This window comes from Zingiber officinale, chromosome 3B (assembly GCF_018446385.1).
Source record: "Zingiber officinale cultivar Zhangliang chromosome 3B, Zo_v1.1, whole genome shotgun sequence".
NCBI classification, from domain to species: Eukaryota; Viridiplantae; Streptophyta; class Magnoliopsida; order Zingiberales; family Zingiberaceae; genus Zingiber; species Zingiber officinale.
The window spans coordinates 1,612,008-1,632,954 of NC_055991.1; the positions used below are offsets into that span (position 1 = coordinate 1,612,008).

Consider the following 20,947-nt stretch of genomic DNA (forward strand, 5'->3'; position numbering starts at 1 on the left):
TCATGCTTTGTGAAGTTATTTAAGCTCTAAAGTGAATAACAAACTCCATATCCACTGGGAATGACTACATAGGTATATAATCAAAGCTTATCACTAGTAATATTTAATTCTATTTATTGGTAGTCGGTTATATCATTTCGACTGCTAAATTTTCTATTAATCAGTCTAATCAAATTTAGACTTTTTAAAATTGAGACTAAATTGAATTATCCGAATTAACTTATATTTTTTTTTTTAGAAAAAATAAATTTCTACATTAATCAAACCGAACTTATAAATCCAAGACAACGAAGGATTAGTGATACGGTGATAATGAGGGATCTCACCCTGCTACTATGATGACATCGGCAAGTTAGGCGAAACATGCCTCGACCAGGGAGAAGGCTTTGATCCGTTGCCATCTCAACACGGGGAGGAGTCAAAAGACCGACGCTCAAAGGATTATTGGACGCCGAACGGAGGAGGAGACGAGGTGCAGAAACTGAGCTGGGCGACTACCTCGCTCGGCCAAATAGCAGAGCTTCATATGGGTAGAGTTCAACTTCGACCAAGCGACTATCCCGCTCGGCTTGACAACAGGTCTCGGCAGTGGCAAGGTAGACCTTCGGTCAAGCGGACACACGTGCAGGAGTAGCGAGGTTCGGATCGACCGGACAACCCACTAGAGCAGCTAAATTCCAGTCGAGCGGCCAACCCGCTCGGCCTAGCAGTACACTCCCTTTGATATCCAGCAATATCTTTTTCATAGGGCCAATGCTACGGACCCCTTTTCCAATTCGACACTAATTTTCGAACAGAATCAATTAGCTTCGTGGTGACATGGGGAACAGTTGAGCTATGAGGCATGCACCTTAGCAAGTCATCTGATGGAGTAAAATGACATTTTTATTGCAATGACAACATTAATACATAAAACAACCATAAACTTCAAAGAGTGTTATAAATTTCCTAATTTATCAGAGAAAACGGATTCTTGTTAAATAGAATGATTATCTTGTATAAATCATTTCTTTTTACCATTACATAGGAAAACAAAAATTCTCAACTATAAACTACCACAAGAAAATCTAAACCTGGAGAAACAACAAAACTCTCATCCATGTGATTCACAGATTGAATCTCTAGAGAGTGCACCAAACCCCAAATCTTTGCCTCATGTGCTTCGGTGCTTGGGTTGCATGCTGGAAAGTCGAACAAGCACTTTGCCTAGAGTTTGAGAATGTGCCATTAGCTTGCTTGGCTTCTTAACTGAACCGTCATTTTTACGTTCACTGCTCCACATACCGAACCCAAATATATGGACACGTAAGGCATCGCCACAGTTTCCATTTCTTTGCCTGTTTTGCAAGCTTGGCATATATAGCTCTTGGGAGTTCCGGCAGGTGGGAGACTTTTCTTCTGGGGTTGTTTAGTAGTGGCCGCGAGAAGACTGCCACAGTCGGAGCATACATGAGCTATGTGGTAGTCAGAGCTGGTGTGGAGTCTGTCATGTAAAAGGTAGGCAGCTCCATGGGCAAGAACTGCATCACGTTCCATTTCTCCAAACCTAATACCACCACCTCGTTTCCTTCCTCCAATGGGTTGCCTGGTGATCTGATCAACAGTTCCCGTAGAGCGCACCTGAATCATTAAGTGTTAATCGAGCTCAACAGAAAGATCACAAGCCATCACAATTCCTAAGGAGTAGAAGCCAAAGGCACAAACCATTACGAAATGGCACAAGGACATGGGAATCAAAATATATAATAAAATATCTTTATAGGTGCAGATTAAGTTTTTTTCATAAAAATTACATATTTATGTTGTAAACATGTTATGACCCAGAACAGTCAATAAGACACTGAAAGGAGAAGCAAATGCAGTTACAGAATACAGTACAACTAAAGTTCAACAAAACAGATTAAGCAAAAGGAAAAGAACTATAATCCACCCTTGATAACAAAGAATTCCAAGAACAAGTGCTCTTGTTTGAAGATACCCAAATTAGCTTGAATTTCAATATATCAATCTAAAAAAAAACAAAGGAAATACCCACTGAATGTGATCTTTGTCTTTAAACAAAAATTAGCAAACATTAATTTTGCCAAATATAGTCTATCAGGCTATTTCACCAAACAGCTTGTCAGATTGTTTGGTAAGAATCTTGATCTAATGTGAAGGTTTTTTGGTGCAATGAGCTGAGTGGGCAATGATTTGGGCATTTTCATATAGGTTAGGCTGGAAATGTGGATTTTTCATTGTAAGGGGCCTTAGCAGGTGTTCACAGGATCATTTTAAACAGGAAGATGATGATTAACACTAGAGCATGGTGAAATTACCCCAGAATCATGTCAAAAATCTACCATTTAGAGGATGAAAAAACAGGATTTCATCCACGTACGTAACTGCTTCACTCAAATATTAGTATTTTATTTTTCAAACCAGAATTTAACAAATAAACAGGAAATGGAGAAAGATCACCTGAAATTTGTCAGAAACCATGTGGCGGAGCCGCTGGTAATAAACAGGTCCAATAAAAATCTTAAAAGGAAACCTTATTCCATAAACTCCACTGTACAGTGCCTCTTCTCCATAATAGTTGAAACCATAAGCAATCAACATTTGACCTAGTTCATCAACCACTGGGACCTCTTCTTCATCTTCTTTGCCGCAATTTGACCTGGTGAAAGGAGTTGCATCAACAAATTTTCCATGCAGGCTTCCTCCCTGCAAAGGTTAGAAAAGAAATGCAGAATTTGCTACCACTAAGACTTGTCATAGGATAAAAAAGAGTCCAAAAGAGAGTTAGGAAACTGAAATGCCTAGGTGCATTGATGACCAGTTTTCTAATCAAAACCAGGTTTACTTAGACAAAGCAAAATTCTACTGTAATAAGCAAAAGAGTAAAGAACAAAGAACTCAAGAGTGACCTTAGCTGCAATCGACTCCAAAAGCATTGCAATAGTCATTCTCGAAGGAAACGCATGAGAATTAATTATTAAATCTGGTTGCATCCCAGTAACTTCAGAAAATGGCATGTCTTCAGAAGGCCATAGCTGAGAGCAAACACCCTTCTGCCCATGCCGGCTGCTAAACTTATCACCAATAATAGGATATCTGGTGCGTCGAGTGCGAATATTAACCTGAAAAGGTTAATTATTGCATTAAGCATCTTTACTCACCATTTAAAGCCTAATGAATAATGGAAACAGTTTGTTCCAAAAGAAAGTTTGTTTGTTTATTATAGGTTTTCCATGTTCACTTGCATATTCATCCAAGAAATGTGGAAGAAATTGATTTCACAACTTGGATTATGTTTTCTCATAAACATCAAGAATGAAATTTAGATGGGATTGGTTGCAATTTAGATGCCTAATTAACCTTATAAACCATTCAAAATCTTATTGATCACCACTGCACATATTATTATCATTTATCAATATCAAAGGCACAGAGGAAAATTATAAAAACCTAAATCTGTGATTCTGATACATCAAAAAATTTCAATTCAACAAAGCAAATCTGAAGATGCATATTATATTAGAAATAGTGAAATAACAAGATGAATCAAACCTTTTGCAGGTAGTTCTTTGAGCCAGTACCATCAACAGAGACATAGTCAATGATGGCATCTTCTGAACCTTTTGAATAAGTTGGTTTCGTTGTGCTTGTTAAGGTATTGTATGTGCTATATATTGGCTCATGTGGATGCACTATCTGCAAAAATATGTTTGATGTTTTACTATTATAGCCAACAATCATAGATGCATTACTTGAGTAAAATAACCTGTCCAACGTAAGGTAGGCCATCTGAGTCAATTGAAGACATCATGTTTCTATCAGTGTTGCTCCTAGCAAATATTTCTTGAACCCGGTCTGACTCATGCTTCTTTTTCAAGTCAATTGACTCTGTCTGCATAAAAAATGGTGGTGAATTGTAAATGAAAAACATCCAGAAAGAAAAGTAAACATTCAAGGTCGAGCACAATTAATAATTAATAAAGCAAAAGCCAATGATCTTGCTGTGCATGTGCAAGTCTGCTCTCTCTAACACATGCACAAGGGGAGAATCTTTGGAAGCAAACTATTTTCATTGCAATATGAATCTTCTATAGGGCCCTCAACATTTCCTCAATAGCAGTTGCAGGGAGCCAAGGCATCTAGCTATTATTATGCTAATAAAGATAAAGAAGGCTAACTATTTTTGTGTGTTTCATCCTAGACAATGGTTTCAACAGAGAATTTTTCCTTTCAGTTCTTTGCTTCTATTCCAGCATCACGCTACACTGATTCCATAAACAATAATGAAGAACTTTCTTTTCCTATTAGAATGATCATTAACAGCTCTCCCTCCTGGAGGATTCTTAAAAGGCTGTGTTGTTGGGTCCACCATATCCCTACTTGTTTTATTAAGTTCATTTCAGTATTACAAGTCACAAAGTTTTTTCTTCCTTCACCAAATGTATGATTAAGGCCCAAATGACACAGAGGCATAATAGGATTGACTGATACTGATCAACAGTGAGAAAGGAAAGGGAAGAACCATATGTGATGTTTTCCTCTACTTGCTTTAAATATGGTGGAAACCACAAAAGGATAAAAAAGCTATTCTTCTTTTCTCCCCCCGACTATTCGTTGCTGTTTTCTCCCTCCCACTTTTCTTTCCCTACATTTTTTCCAACAAAACCATGATTTATTTCCTTCCTATCCATTCTTCTTGGTAGGGGCGAGCAAGGTTCACACTAGGTATCAAAAAATCCCAGAAACCAAACACAGCTCAGTTTTTTTTATTTTAAAAAAAAATGGAACCTGAAACTTTTGGGACAGTTCAGGTCCCATTTTGGCTCAGTTTTGCAGGGTTCTGATTTCTTGGGGATTTTGTGGATTTATTCAGTTATTTTTTTTTAATTTTATGATTGCAAAATAATGTGGGTAAATACAATATGTTTGGAGCTTCTTTACCACTTTATAAGTAACAAATGTAGTATATAATAATATATTTGCATGTATTATGAAATAATAAATATCCAATCTGTTCAAACGAGTTTTATATAAGAAAACGACCCGACCCTAAAACATTCCATCTCTCATTTGTGAAGCTCCATCCTAAACCTGAAAAAAAAAAACTGAATTTTCAGGTCATGTTACTTCACTTTCCTAGTTCAGGCTAATTATTTCTATTTTTTCCTATCACTACTTCTCGATGGTCCAAGGACATCAAAACACATTTTAAAAAAACAGATCATAGTGATATGAACTTCAGCAAATGTACAATCATTGCCAGAAAGAATAATAGTAATTAGCTTATAGAAAATATAACCAGCATATCACAATGAACACAAATAACATTAGCTTCATCTATATTCACCAAAACTAGAAAGAATTATGTGAACATAAATATTATTACAAAAGCATGACTACAGAAAGCATTGTCCAATGTATTGAAAAATAATTTAATTATTCAAATATTACTAGTAATGTTGTTTGTATAAAGCTCAATAGGTAAGATTAAGGTTGCTAACCCCAAATAGTTAGAATGAACATAGAGACGACAATGACATTAGTAAAGCACCATAACATAGTTATATATGAACCATGAAAATACATGCATATAATAAGACACCTGGTAAATATGCCCACGACCAAACCCACGCTCCACAGACATCTTGTTCAAAATCATGGCATCTTCCATGTCATAACTGCAAAAAGGGGGGAAGGAATAGCTTGAACATTAGCATACCAGTAGCAAAATACCAACACGTCATAATTAGTTTTAATGTACCCTGTGTAAGATAAAACTGCGACAATTGCATTTGTGCCTGTTGGGAACTCATCCATGCAATATTTAGTATATGAAGCAGTCCGGACGATTGGAGATTGAGGAGTCTGCAAAGGATATTTTGGGTGTCTAACTATTAAAGACAAATTTGAAATATGTTCATGCACAGATCAATGAATATATAATCTAATGGCTAACAGTTCAGGATAAAAACATTGTCTTGATGTCATACTGCAAAATACCTTTTCATATATATTAGAAATTTGAAACCGTAGACATGTCAAGAAAGTTAGTTCATAAGAAAGGGTTGTAGCCTTCTATAGTCTATGCATCAGAAGACAGACACTAATAGATAGTTTTTTCCTTCGGATATTCTCGACTATTTTGCTGTCAAAGGTGTCTTGTGAACCAAATCCAACCACAACATACCATAAAATGGAAGCTTCAATGAGAATAACTACAGAAGAAGAATCTAACAAGTAGAACTAAAATATTAGCAATACACATTAGTTAGGAAATACTTTATGGACATACCTGGAGATGATATGTCTTCAAATCTGCACGATGTTGCAAGGCTTGGCCAGAAAACCCCATTGTTTGTTTGGCCATCTAACATGCAAAAAACACAAAATGAAGGGATGGTCTTAGTAGCATATTTATCAACAAACAAAAATTTAACATGACATAAAACAAAGCCAACCTGGCACTGGTACATGTTTCGTGGGCTCTGATTGTGATCAGACCAGGGAGTGAGATTGGCAACTACACTAAGTATTCCAGTTGGGTGTATTTCTTCATGTGTCGCAGGAAAGAAATCTCTTCTTCCACCATCTCCACCATCAGGGCATCTTATTTCCATAAATACCTATAGACAACAAAAGAATTTTGTTCAGAAGGCAGACATCTAACACCAAAGGTCATTCTCAAGAATTTGCATAAGTAAATCATAGATCATATCCTTACCTGCTCAAACGGCCCAATAAGTTCGATATCATTGCCTCCATCATTGACATGGGCAAGATTTCTGACAGGTCGAATAAATCTGGAAGGATTAGTAAATAGGTACAATCCAGGATATGCCCCACCAAAACTTAAGGGTATATATCCGACCTCTAAATCTTCAGGAACCTGCAGTGATCATGACCCAGGTACAATTGTTAGAAATTGAATGGAGATAAAAGAACGAAATCCAAGAAGAAATACCCCTGATAAGGCAGAAAGCTTCAGGCTCCGGATATGTGCAACTGCTTCCTCTATTTGATGAGAAGCTATAGAGCCTACAACACATCCATCCAAGAGAACATGAAGAATTTCAGGAGGGCCAGCACTCTCAAGCTTCGGAAGCAATGGGGTCATTCCAATCGCAACTAAGACAGAGAGCATTGACATTCTTATCTTGAGAGTGTCTTTAGTTTTTCCTTCCGAATCATAGGAAGATGAAATACCTGAAGTAGGAGAGCAAACATGCTAGATTATATAAAATTTTAAAGTAACCTAATAATCAGGCAGCAACATTAGGTGGATATTTTGACCATGCAATACAAAGGATATATTAATCTTGGTTTTCCAATAACTGATTATGTTTAACATGCAATGATATGGAAACAGATACTTGAACAAACATAAAACAAAAGTAACCACAGCATTTGACTGCTACTATTTTAATAAAATCTATTCTACAAGGAAACAAAGGTACTCAGGAAGTGATAGGAGTTTGCAAAACCTTGAAATGTACAAACCCTGATTAACAATTTTAGTTATAGATTCTGAACTTACGGCAGGAACAAGTCATATGGTTCAGCAAGCCACAAGGCTCCCCATCAGGCGTATTGACAGGGCAAAGGAAGCCCCAAGATCTGTAACGACAGTGGGAAATTAATGAACATATGAACATCTAGCAAACTTGTAAGCCATTCAAAAAAGATAAAGTGAGATGACATACTCTGGCAGCAATTTTCGTACACTTGTCGTCCGCATCTTTGCAAAAGCAGCACCTCTATGTACAGAACGAAAATGCGATAGATAACGTAAGAAATTGAGCCTCTCTGCTTGAATGGTCATCCCATCTCTCTACATAACCCAAACAAGTAAAAGATCTATAGCAAATCAATTTTAAACAAGTTAAACTTCTTCCCTCTCCTTTCCGTCCAAGGAAAGGTTTCTCTCCTCAGTTAATTTTCTCCATAAGAAATACACCCTCAGTGTTGAATTGTAGAAACAAATGCATTTAATGGGTTAGAGTTCAAAGAATCACAAAAACACATGTAAAATAAACTTAATAAAGTTATATTAGGAATAGCTTAAGTGACAATTTTAGTGTAAAAGATTGATATTAACAAAATAAGTTGCATTAGGGGAGTAAAAAAGTAATCACCTGAGGCAAGTCTAGACCTGATTGTGTGTTCAATCTTCCAACTTTTATCATGTTCTCAATGACTCTCCCAAAATTTGTAGAATTCTTGCCTACAATCTTCTTCACCTGTGTTACTGTTCATAGAATTACAAAACATCATGACAAAATGTTGAGAGTTGATGTGTTGATAAGTGATAACAAAGTATGAAAGGATGGTGAAATAAATAGATAAATGAAAATGGGAAGTATCTACTAAATGAATCTAGCTTTAAAACCTTATGGGTGAGAATATCTATCAACGGTGACAACTTCTATGTCGAAATAGAGTTCACTTTTATTATGATATATCGTGAAGCAAAAGGAAAGGATCTTTGAAAGATAAATTGCTCAACCTAGCCAAGACATGACACTTTCCGAACTTGATTTAGGTAGTTTGATTTTTCTTACTAAAATAAAAACAAAAACTGGCATCTTGATTTAGGTAGTTTGATTTATTCTTATTCTTAGTTAAGTTTGTTGATCCATTTGGGATCGATTCCAACTACTATAGCAATGTTAATGGCTGATAGCCACACAAACAAGAGAGAACTAAATATGACCTAGACAACAAACTGCATTCATTAATTAGTTATCAAAATTAGACTAGGTTCATGATTTTCAAGTGTTTAGACTGGCTCCATTAACAGTGAAAAAATTTCGGTGAGATAACTTATCTTTTAAATAATAAACTGTTTCAATAGTTTGAATATACAACAATATATTATGGTCTAAGAAATTGAAAGATATTTATACCACTTTTTATGTCAAAGGTCCTTTCCTTCTTTGCTAGCTCATCAAAAAGCTGTTGTCTTGCCTTCGTCAGCCACACTTGAAGTTTTTCCTAAAATAATGAATATGAAGGACAATAAGTTCACCCACAGCATACGCATGATAAATGTCCTAAGAAAAAAGAGAGCCCCACATTCATCAGTCAAGTGAATTCATCAAAACATTCAAAGATATATCGCATGAGTAAAGGAAATGTTGATCCAACTGGCAACAGAAGAGTTGGATGTCAAAATTATTTCCACCAAGCTTTGAGGTCCGCCAAGCTTTGAGGTCTAACACTAGAAATCAGGAAAATGCATTGTTCATGCACGGTGTCCATTAGACACAAGGTATTGAGGTGGAACAAAGATCATTCTTGCTTGATCTTCCCACCTGCAAAGGACTTCACATCCACCTTGGGTTTTATCAATGTCATCACAGTTAACTCAATCAACATCCCACCCCATGGTTGGATCCAATTTAGTGTTGCTCTTTTAACATTGTTCATCATCTCGATTTCCATTCCTTGGACATATAGCCTACTTCAAGTGTCACATATTAACAGTTAAGAGATTAGTTTCCAACAAATACTTAGTTGGGGCAAAAAAAATCTCGACCAATGTAATATTTAAGATCCTATGGTTGGCCTCAAACAAGATCCAACTAAATTTATCCCACAAGAATCATAAAACCTGATTTGTTCAATCAGAATCATAAGTGAAAGGGATAGAGGAAGACCAAAGAAAAATTTAGTTAATATAAATCAACTATGATTAAATTGATTTAACTATAACTAATAATATAATTTTACATATGGCTCAATGGAGGGATAAAATCCTTGTATCATTGTAGCATCTATCAGATGTAGGTTTTCGCCATTTCAGTCATCATTGCATAAAAATCTTGTGATTTAATCAGTGATTTATCTGCTCAACAAAAGGAAAATATTTGCAATCCTATCTTGCCAAAACACTAAGATGAGACCCTAAGAAACTATAAAATTCAAACCCCTCATATAATACGCAGCTGAAATATCCCCTATGGCTTATGAAGAAAGCAAGCTCCACTTGGGTTCTTTCTCATTTTAAAAGTTTTATATTGGGGTAAAATATATACACATTTAAGAAGGCTGCTTAAGAAGGCCGGTATCATTTTGTGACAGATAAAGAGTCACGGATTGGATAGCTCATGCACACAAGGCGAAAATCATGACAGAAGCAAACCAAATCATGTTTGGTGACCAAAAGAGAATATTACACAGCAACAAAAACATGAAATAATAAAACAAGAGTTACGTTGTTAAATGTCTAAATACTCATTAATCAGGTATAAATCATGAATGCATAAACATAATACCTTAAGATAAATGGCTATCAAGTGTCCAGGCAACAGAACTTCCTGATTTTGAAGTGTATCAGGATTATCAGGGGCAGCAGTTTGATCTACAAGTGCATAAAGTTTCTGCAGCATAAAACTGAAAGAGCAGAGGATTAAGCAGGATATTCAAGACAGTCTCATGTACAAAAATGACATAGATCAGTAAGACAGAATATATATATATATATATATATATATATATATATATATATATTCTGTCTTACTGATCTATATATATATGAGAGAGAGAGAGAAAGGGAGAGGGAGAGAGAAACTAATATGATTATATGCGATAAAAAGAACTGACATTAGCAAATTGAACTTGTCATGATTGCTCCCAAGATGAATAAAGATATAGTCTTCAAGAACAGCTTCTGCAACCTACAGGACATAATATTATAGGTGCCGATCAAATACACAGTGTCGGTAAGAAGAATTCATTTTTCAAAAGGAAAGAAGCATACATATTCATGAATCATGTTTATGGAGTATAACTTACATTTGTATAACTCTCAGTCTCAAATCCATCCATGACAGGTCTGAAGTACTCTCCTACAGATTAAAGACACAGATTACTGCAATGCACGATCAACATCAACAAAAGCACCAATATCAAGGAATACCAATATGCTTCAAGCACTGATGGCGAGTAAAAAGCGACAAATCTCTGACTTCATCAAGAAGAATTTGAGCCCTTTCACCAATAAGTTGAGTACCAACAGCACCTTTTTCTCTTTGGTATCTCTCATTATAATAACATGTCAAGCTCACAAAGATTTCGTGATCACTTGTGTCAATAAGAGCCTGTAAAGACTATTTTACTGTTAACTATCCAAATTAAAAAGCAAGAAAGAAAGAGAAACAGGGAGGGTTCACATAGTAAGGCATGCATTAAGAAGTTATTGACTAAACCAGGAGATATCCTACAAACTTATACTGCATATCTGAGCATATAAATAATACTTTTTATGTGACCCACAAACAGGGTGAGTTCACATCAAATGACTTCATGATTTGCTCATTGAACTGCTAACTAACAGTCAAACAAATTTTTCCGTTGGGTAGGAAGAAGATTCTAAAAGAAACAAGGAGGAAAAAAGAGTACAAGGACATGCAGAGTACTAGAGGGTCCTTTGTGGTTTTTGGTGGATTTTTTAAATGCATGTTGGTAATGACATTCAGCCGACCCCACCTAGTGGGAAAAGGCTTGGTTGTTGTTGATGTTGGTAATGACATTATCCGAGAAGGTGTTGCTCTTCCAACTATGATAAGCATTAACATTATTTTCATTTACAAACAAGTACAGAACTTATAATCAAATTGTCAAATGGTATGGAGTTGGATTAGAAAAAAGATTATTTTTCTTTCTTGAGATATTGCTTTTAATTCTTGATTGCAGAAGATGTTGCCAATATTTTAATCATGTCCCTGAGAATCACATAGATACTTTTGTCTATGTTCAACGATCAAAAGAATTAAAATTTACCTTAGGCTTCACTTGATGACTAAAACTGCTGATGAACACATGAGGTTATACAGCAACTGAAAGTTTTAAGATGATATTTCTAAATGAATATGAGTAGCTTTTAATCAATTCCAGATTGTTGACTAAGGATCCACATCGTCAGTCAATCTACATATCTCCGCTGGATTTGCAATTTAGCATCACACTACTCTTGGTACAGACCACAAGCTCAACGGACATACTCTACACAGATATAGGATCTAAGCAGATCCAGACTAGAAACAGTGGCAAACCATTGTTGAACTACCCCACCCAAATGATACATTGCATGTTCTTCCCTATGATGAGAACACTATACTTGAGAATACACATATTTACTACTACAATTGTATGTTAAATTACAAGACTATCAGCAAGGTATATCAAACGGAAGCACAACAACACTCAAGGTTTCTCAAGACACAGAATAAAAAACTCCTAAAAACAACAATATCCCTTAAATGATTTGCAGTGAATCGACAAGCAGTCTTCATTCTATACCAAAACTTAGCAACTTAAAGCATAAAAAAAGCTTATTAAGTATTTCAAGTTTAGGATAACACACCTTCAAAATAATACCAACTGGAAGCAGAAACTCTCTTCCTCTTATCCTAGAAGGTTGTATAATACATTACATTTTGAAAATCCAGAAGCTGAATGAGTTATGGAGCAAATTAAATATGTAATACTACCAGAATCCAAGCCTTGCACTTCCATTTTCAAGGTAGTATAACTTGAGAGTGACAGAAGTTTGGTCGTCTCGAGCACATCTATAGGAAATAAGAGTTTGGTAAAATACAGTATTACACCAGTTCTTTAGTACATTAACAGAGGATAGTGTGTGAAATTTTATAATTTTAAAAGTAAATGCACCAAATATTTCATAGTACTTCCAAAGATAACTTTGGTCAACATATTTAGGTAACACATTTAATATCTTTATGCTAGGTAGCGTTCTGATTGTTAATTAGGGCTCCTTAGTTTTACAAGATCAATTTAAGAGAGACATGGAGGGGAAATATTTTAGTCTCCATTTGCCTTCATTTGTATTTTGTATGAAAGTTCTCCAAACCCAAGGAATCCAATTATGCCCCTCTAATCTCTTATATTTCCTCCCATGAGTGTCAACAGAAGATCACAAGCCTCACAAAATATTATTTCAATTTTGGATATTCCAACCCTTGAGTTGCTTGGTAAGATAGCTTATAATAACATTTCTGAAGTTTTCATGAAAGCCATAGTGATGCAGAACTATGTATTGTAGTTGTAATAACCTAAAAGCAAGAAAAGTGAAACATAAAGGTGCTAACTGAAAGTAAATCAATGATACTTCATAGCGCCACAAGAAAGAAAAAACTTTTGACATGTATCCACAAAAGAGTAGAACAAATGAAAACACCTTATAACCACTGCTTTGTCACTGTAGCCAGGTCCACGGTTATTAAATGATTTGCGCACCATGCTTATTGGCTAAATCACACAAGGTACATTTACATCAGCAAACTAGGGAAAACCGTCAAAAGCAGAGAATGAGTAAGATAGGAGTTACAACAAGCATCTCACATAGTTACGCTTTTGAATAATTAAAAGTCGTGCAAGTCGCTCCATTCCATCGCAAATGAAGTACCTAAGAAGGTATAAACAAATGTCAAATCTTTATTTTGTTTTAACAGAAGAAATTCAATCATGTTCAAATTTGATTCATCTCAACTCAAGATTGGATTCATATTGAATTCAATTGATACAGAAACAAGGTTCTATGAATTTGATGGGTACTTTGTTTTATAAGAAAAAATTTAATCATGTTTAAATTAGATTGATTTCAGAGGTAGATTCAATATATATTTAATTCAATCAATAACAAAATATGATTCTATGAATCCCATTGGTGATGATAGTTATTGTTTGTTTGTAGAAGAGAGACACAAGGTCTCTGATAATTAGCTTTCCATTGGGAGATGAATGCAAAAAACCTAAGAGAGACAAAAAAAAAAAAAAGGGAGAGAGAGATTTTTGAGTTGTAATGTTCATTTATACACCGGCAGTCAGTATAGGAGAAATTCAAGAGTCTAGCTCCTTTATCTCAGTGCTTATTAAAGTTGTGTTTACTTCATCTTCCAAAGATGCACTGACTATTACAGATTTTGCATTCTCCCTTCTACAAACTAACATGAAATGTCGTCTAATAGACAGTCACTCGTTGTATATGATTAAATTACATAAAACTTTCTAGCATCATTCATCAAATTGAGTGTTAGATCGAAGTATCTATTGCATATAATATAATTGTGTCATGGTATGTGAGCAATATAATGTTCAACATTTCCAGGAAGTTAAAAGATTAATTTCTCAACCAAAAAAAATGTTATTATATAGACATCAAATAAGTTTAATGAAATACAAAAAGAGAATGTAGCTAGTGATTGAAATGTTCACGTACCCACCCATTTCTGTTGCCTCCTCTTTGTGGAAAACAAGCTTTTGAGGGTCAGCACCTCTCAAGTGGCAGAGTTTTGACTGAAACCATTTAAAACATTGTTGAATGACACAAAGTAAAAAACTAAACAATCATTATATAGAACAAAACAAGCACTTAATAGACTGAAAAGACAAAAATGCAATTAGCTAAGATCTTCCTTAATGTAATAGTCAATTTATTCATTATAACCATAGCCAGAAACATATATACGCAATAGCCATGGTATTATCTTGAATATATATATATATATATATATATATATTTCATTCCAATAGTTATGGAGATATGTCAAAAAAATTCATGAAGCAGCTTACCTTCTAACAGCAAGATTTCATAAGTTATGCACAGCTGTTTCTGCCTGATTTTTATAATGCCAAAAATTAAAAAATATCAATCTCTTAAAGTTTATTAAGGAAACTCCCGTCTACCCAAGGTATCAAATGGTCTTATGGTATAATCCATCAATAGCACATTTCAACAATGATATTTTACAACCAAGATTATTATTTCATGAACAATGCAGCTTATAAACATCAAAAAGCAGACCACAACAGTTGTTTGCAATAATTCAAAACATGGAACCTGTGTTTCCCCTGAATGACTGGCCATTATAACCCACTACAACAACATACTTGCATTTTTCCTGTACTTGGAGAATGCAGCTAAATATCCACCTCTTAATAATTTAACACACATGGGATTTTTTCAGTCTGCATGATTCTAAGGTCTCAAACCCATGTCTCATCAATGCAGTACTTGAATTTCCTCGCATACTTCTCAAACTAAACTAACAAATAAGACTTTTATTGCACAAGCAGAAAATACAAATATGATCCAGAAATAATCATTAGCGAGATCTAGTTTGTGTTATGTTACCTGATATACGATAAATTGTGTCAACCTTCTTCTATCGACAGTTAAAAACCTCAAAGACTTACTTTCTCAGAGGGGACGTGTTATAATATTATATATAGTAACATATAAAATTAAAAAGGAAATATAAAACATAAAACACAGAACAGTGAATCATCGACCTTCAGCATTATTGGCAGATGGCCCAAGTTGATAGATTCTCTAACAATGACTCCATCATCATACTGAAAACACAATAACGCCTTGAAATCTCCTTTATAAGTTGTTCTGGCTTGTCTACACTGTTTTTTTTTTTGTTTGTAAGATAGGTCAGAATCAGTAGAAAAATAAATCAATATACTATAGATTTAATTTTTAAAACAGGAACACCAACCTCATGAGGATACAAAGGTTCGTTTAGACGCCCGTCTTTCGTTGGAGGAAGTACCTGCGGACCCTCTAAGGAAAGTATTCAAGTCGGTTAAGAAAAAATAGATTATCAAAACGAACGAGGAAGGTAGGGAACGACTGTAATGAAACAATAGGAACAAACAAAGTGAACAACTGTATAAAGGATATTCCTGAGCTTGACTCCAGTTACGCGGTCGACGATTTCTACGGGCCGTATTGCAAAAAATATTTTTTGAAGACCCTCATCGAGAAAGTAATCAAAGGACTCAACGTGCGGGCGGAAGAGGTCTCGCAGCGCCTCGTAGTCGGGCTTCGACTTTGATCCCATTATCAACACCCGCGTGGCAGACTCAGCCCCCAAATCAAATATTTTCGAAAAACGGAAGGGAAGAACGGAAATGGCGAAGCAGCTTCGAGACGCGGATCGAAAAAGACAAGGCGCGGGATCGAGAAGAGAAGACGCAGGAGGCTGTCGGCGGAGGAGGCGATCTGGGGAATTGTTGGGGTCGATGGATGGGTTTTATTAAGGTTTAGTATTCCGTTATTTTTTCCCCTCTTAATTTCGTATCAATTTTTATTAGCTTTTACTATTCTGTTAATATAGAAAACAATCAATAAAACTGTTTTTTTTTTAAAAAAAACGACTTAATAATACGCTGCGTATAAAACATATATGAATGCAATATATATATATATATATATATATTTATTCTTACAGTATAATTTATTTTTGATATATACACAATTTGCTAAGGAACATGATGAATGGACAAGAAGAGCCCATATTTGCAACACTTGTTTGGTCTTGTTGATCATGAGTGATTTGTCAATGGTTTCTTAGGTTCAAATTGCAATGGTTTAAAAAGTTTACTGACTTTAATGAGATAGATATATAGCAGTAATAATATAACTCTATTTTGTTTCTTCTCTAGATATATCATTTATTATTCAGTTCATGATTATTGTTTTTGCTTATGTACTTATCTCTCGACTGATTAATCTTACTGTTTTGAGTGATTTTAGTTGGCTAGAAGTCAGAGACAGGTTTTGTCCACTGTTTTCAAGTATTATGACTTTAGTCTTTAGTGTATGTTTGTTTGACATCTTTTTGGAGATTAGATAAAAATAGAGATTCGATCATTTACCTTGTATGCATGCAAAAGAGTTTGAAAATGTACTTGTTAACTTTTGCAAAACTATTAATAGTTTTTTATGCTTTTCCCGTAAAACTAAATTAGGAACATGTATTTAATTTGTTCTCTAATTAATTGAACTTATAGGTGGAGTTATTAATATGATAATATTAAATGGTTAGAATCTGATCAATCAGAATATATTTTATAAATCATTATCAAGAATATTTTAATAATATCGATCATATTTATATATTAATAGAGATTTAATATCAAGTGACAAGTAAAATGTCCTACCATCTAGTAATCCCGGCTAGAAACTACAGAGAAAACTCTTATTTGGAACTACCTGCTACTAACTTTCACAGTGAAAAAATCAATTGGTTTCAATGTGGCCTCTAACCAAAGAATACATATTTCTATTAGCTATTCATCTCATCAATCCCAGAAATATTGTTCTAATATGTTTTGGAAACATTATTTCATAAACCAAACTAAAGAATATAATACATATTTCTATTCTAGTGCTTCTTTGCTTTATGTAGAAGAATAACTATACAACTACCAATTACTTTTGTAAAACCAAACATATTATATGCATAGAAAGTTTGAGTCTGACAAAAATCAAAATTGGTGGATCTTTGTACTGTAATCCACCACCAGCATTTAATTTGGAGAGTAATGAAAAGTAAATGAGAATTAAGTTCTTAGAGATCTTAAAAACAGCAACAACAAAAAAAAAAAAATGAAGTTGTCAATATTTGGTTAATTCGGTTAATTTGATATTAATTGTGTATAATTTTTTTAAAATTTTTTAAACAAATTTAGATAATTTTGTGTTAACCGATATAATATATTTTTCAATTTAATTCGATTAATCCGGTTTTAACAAAACTTTGATTCGATTCGATTAGTCAACATTAAATCGATTTTCAATTAATTCATATACCGAATTAACCGAATACTCACCATCACACACATCTAACCAAATGCTCTTCTTACATGTCTACCAAATTGAACCAAATGCTTGAAGCAAAGTATCAGACAACCATCAAAGTCTAGTTTGTCATCCTAGCTTAATCATCATCTTTTTTGCATCCATCAGCTGGATTACCATAAATGTTACCTAGCGTCTCACATGCAGCCTGTTCATAAAAGATGCAAATTATAATATGATACTTAATGAAAAAAGTGTAGGTAGAAGTTGGACAAAGTGTGCATTATACTCATCACTGTTATCTCTTCTTTCTCGTCAGACATGCAAGAGGATATGACACCTAGAATTTCAGCATATATAGTAAGGCTCAAGTTTCTCCACACCAAGTTTCACAAACTCATTTATCTGAAGAATAAAATATTAGCCAATCAATTACATATACTCAATTATAGTGAGGCTATATAGAAGACGGGCAATCAAAATATATGCTTCAATAGAAAATTTTAGAGAAAATGCCATTATGTTTGTCAACAATCAATAAGAATGAGACGATTGTCATAATTCAATTCCAAACAATTAAAGAAAATAATAAGATAACATACCCATGTGATAGCTCTCCCTCGAGTCAGTTCATCAGTAGAATTAATATTTGGGTCATACAATCATAGTCTGCACCCTTCATAAAGAAAACCTCAAATTAAAAAAAAATAGAATAATTATAATGATCTAAAGTTGACAATATTCAATGTTCAGAGTTATTTTTAAATATATATAAAATATCAAATAGTCTTGCAGTTGCACAACTAGCTGAATTAATTGAAATTTACAAAACTATTTTTTTATATCTTGAAGTAACTCTGATAGTTTAGAATCAATATGTCGCTGTATTTCTTGTTGGGATCACTTAACATGTCGAATAAACTTGTGAAAGAATAATCACCATATGTAATCACATAATGCAACCCAAATATAAAATATGATTTGGTTTTGAAAGTAGATTACCGCCAAGAGCATTTGAAACATCTCACCACACATCGTTATCCACCCAATCAAAACTTTCACATGAGGAGGATGGAGTCCATTCATAGGCCGGTGGTATAAGTTCTTTTATGCTTTAAAAGGAAAATAATAATCATCAACACATTTCATGAATATATGTGTAATCATAAAGAAAACAAAACTAAAATAAAATAGGTCAAAATAATATACCAGTGTTCATTACTCCCTATCACAATGTCCTGATGAGGACATTAACTCAAGATTATTCATAGTCACCAATTGTTTATAGAAAAAAAATCATTTAACTTAAATTTTACCTCTATGAGATGGTTTAAAAACTGAATCGTATGTTGCAAAATAGAATCAGAACTTGATGGAATCATACGAGCTCTATCAAATATCCCTTTGAAGAAAATCATAAAATCTTCTTTGAGAACGTCTATACAATGATATAATAAAGTAATTATTGCTACAAACCATTAATGAAGAAGACCCAAAAAATTCTGCGAGATAAACAAGACAAATACATTCATAATTAATCACCTTTGCAATAGCAAACAATGCTTCACAAGCATAATATTGACCTGATCTGTTATCTTGGTCAATAGAACATTCAAGAATTGGTAGTACAATTTGCATTGATATTATAAAAAAAATATGTTAACAATAAATTTGTATAAAATATACTAATTAAGAAACTTTGAAAATATAACATGCAAGTCTTATTCTCAGATGTCGAGGGTTATCTTTTTTCAAACCAACAATAGTTGCTGTAAGTCCTATTAACCCACCCTGCAAGGACCTTTATGTCGGTCTCATATTGCTGATTTGCTAGGTTTGTATTTATGATTTATTGGAAAAGAATTTAACTTGATTGATCAACAAATGTTTCCCTCAAAGGATGACTTCAAGATAGCCCTATGAATATATGCTGTTAAAAAGTGTTCTGAGTGTATAACTAAAGTCTCCTGAGTACATCTTGTAAAGGCATTTTGCAAGGATGGTGGGTGATAGAGGATAATTGCAAGGAGCACATCTTCTTTTTCAATTACAAAGTTTCAAGACCAACATTAATGCACATACAACACAACTTTAGGTGACCATCTCGTACATATGCTTTTATTGCATTTGAAGTGTAGGGACAGTTTGTTGCCTAAAATGATAATGAGGGACTTATAAGAAGACTTACATAGTAGAAGACTCTTTAAAGGGTCAGAGGTGATTATGACCTAGCTTATAGTGACCGACCTCACTGGGTTTCTAAGGGAGATGATGCATCATGATGCTGGCACATAGGTAGACAATAAAAGTCTTCAAATCATTTTGAAAGGTTTTACCAGGTGTGCTTTTTATGGTTGATGGTAATAATAGATTGTTGTCTCTAGTATTTACAATTGTAATATAAACTGACCAGTTTTAAGTCATTTAAAACTAATTTAGACCCAACTCCAAATAATTACTCAACTGAACATACAATTTGAGTTGATTAAAGGCTTGGATATGATAATAATTATATTACAATAAGAAATCAACAAAAGCATGAGCGCTCTAGAAATGAAGTTCATTGCACTCACAAACTTCCTACTATTATCGTTTCGGCATATCAGATGGCCATCAATGGAACTACCTTATATTCAAAACATGTGCATGTGTTTGCTCCAGTTGTACTTATGCAAGTCAAAAGTTAATTAAGTTGTCAAGCAAATATAATGGCAGACATGGACTTAACAAATATAAATAGAAAAGATCTAGGGAGTAGTATTTAATCAGGATGATAAAGAACTACGGTATTAATTTCATTTGAATGTTGTACAAACCAATGTTCTCATTCAAGCAAGGTAATGATTAAGGTATTAGTAGAGATTCCAACATGTATGACATTAGATGTTTGTTATGCTTTTTTAAATTTGTTTCTATGAAATTTTAAATCAATTGACTATGAAGACCAATATCGAAATTCTAAACCTTGGATTTGATACAATAATAACGAAGGCACTAGTGTAAGAAGTTGGAGGTAGAATAGTTAGTCCATCTCCTTTGTGAATTTCATTCCAAAAACCAAAAACATATGAATGCCTTGATAAGCAATTATGGTGCATTGAAACTAGAAGAAACACCAATAATAATCAAGTTTTGGATTAGCTTCTATTGAGCCCATTCTATTCAAGCTGAAATAGATTTTTTTAAAAAAGGTATAATTCTCAATGACCACACACCCAATTGATTGTGTTATCTTTCTGAAATAATCCATCTCATTGTGCACAAGTTATAATTAGTGAACTTAATCTAAGACTGTATTATCCATTAAATTGAATTGTTTCAAATTCAGTCACCTAT

General features: G+C 34.0%; 1 protein-coding gene across 3 annotated transcripts; it reads right to left on the reverse strand.

Annotated features, from left to right (window-relative positions):
- Window positions 1-922: 922 nt before the first annotated feature.
- LOC122055447 (DNA-directed RNA polymerase I subunit 2-like) lies at window positions 923-16,060 on the reverse strand. 3 transcript variants are annotated; one of them, XM_042616892.1, is made up of 27 exons: window positions 15,710-16,054; window positions 15,525-15,598; window positions 15,313-15,432; window positions 14,240-14,316; window positions 13,363-13,426; window positions 13,199-13,269; window positions 12,492-12,569; window positions 12,365-12,410; window positions 10,919-11,099; window positions 10,795-10,847; window positions 10,603-10,676; window positions 10,275-10,392; window positions 8,904-8,991; window positions 8,133-8,245; window positions 7,701-7,828; window positions 7,535-7,614; window positions 6,962-7,203; window positions 6,722-6,886; window positions 6,459-6,623; window positions 6,293-6,367; window positions 5,762-5,865; window positions 5,603-5,678; window positions 3,767-3,892; window positions 3,553-3,696; window positions 2,910-3,122; window positions 2,461-2,706; window positions 923-1,620 (listed from the first exon to the last, which is right to left on the reverse strand). In XM_042616892.1, the coding sequence occupies exons 1-27, from the start codon at window positions 15,867-15,869 to the stop codon at window positions 1,228-1,230; spliced, it is 3,474 nt and encodes a 1,157-aa protein (XP_042472826.1). In that variant the 5' UTR covers window positions 15,870-16,054; the 3' UTR covers window positions 923-1,227. The 3 variants fall into 3 exon arrangements, with proteins under 3 accessions (XP_042472826.1, XP_042472828.1, XP_042472829.1); XM_042616895.1 differs by lacking the exon at window positions 923-1,620 and having other exon boundaries at window positions 2,505-2,659; window positions 15,710-16,060; XM_042616894.1 differs by lacking the exons at window positions 15,525-15,598; window positions 15,710-16,054 and having other exon boundaries at window positions 927-1,620; window positions 14,244-14,316; window positions 15,313-15,371.
- Window positions 16,061-20,947: the final 4,887 nt, after the last annotated feature.

Excerpts from the sequence above, each read along its gene's own strand:
- LOC122055447 (XM_042616892.1), bottom strand. The coding sequence starts at position 15,869 with ATGGGATCAAAGTCGAAGCCCGACTACGAGGCGCTGCGAGACCTCTTC. Across the intron at positions 13,270-13,362 it reads TTATTCAAAAGCGTAACTAT|CCAATAAGCATGGTGCGCAA; the intron begins GTGAGATGCTTG and ends TGTGTGATTTAG. Across the intron at positions 3,697-3,766 it reads GCCTACCTTACGTTGGACAG|ATAGTGCATCCACATGAGCC; the intron begins GTTATTTTACTC and ends ATATTTTTGCAG.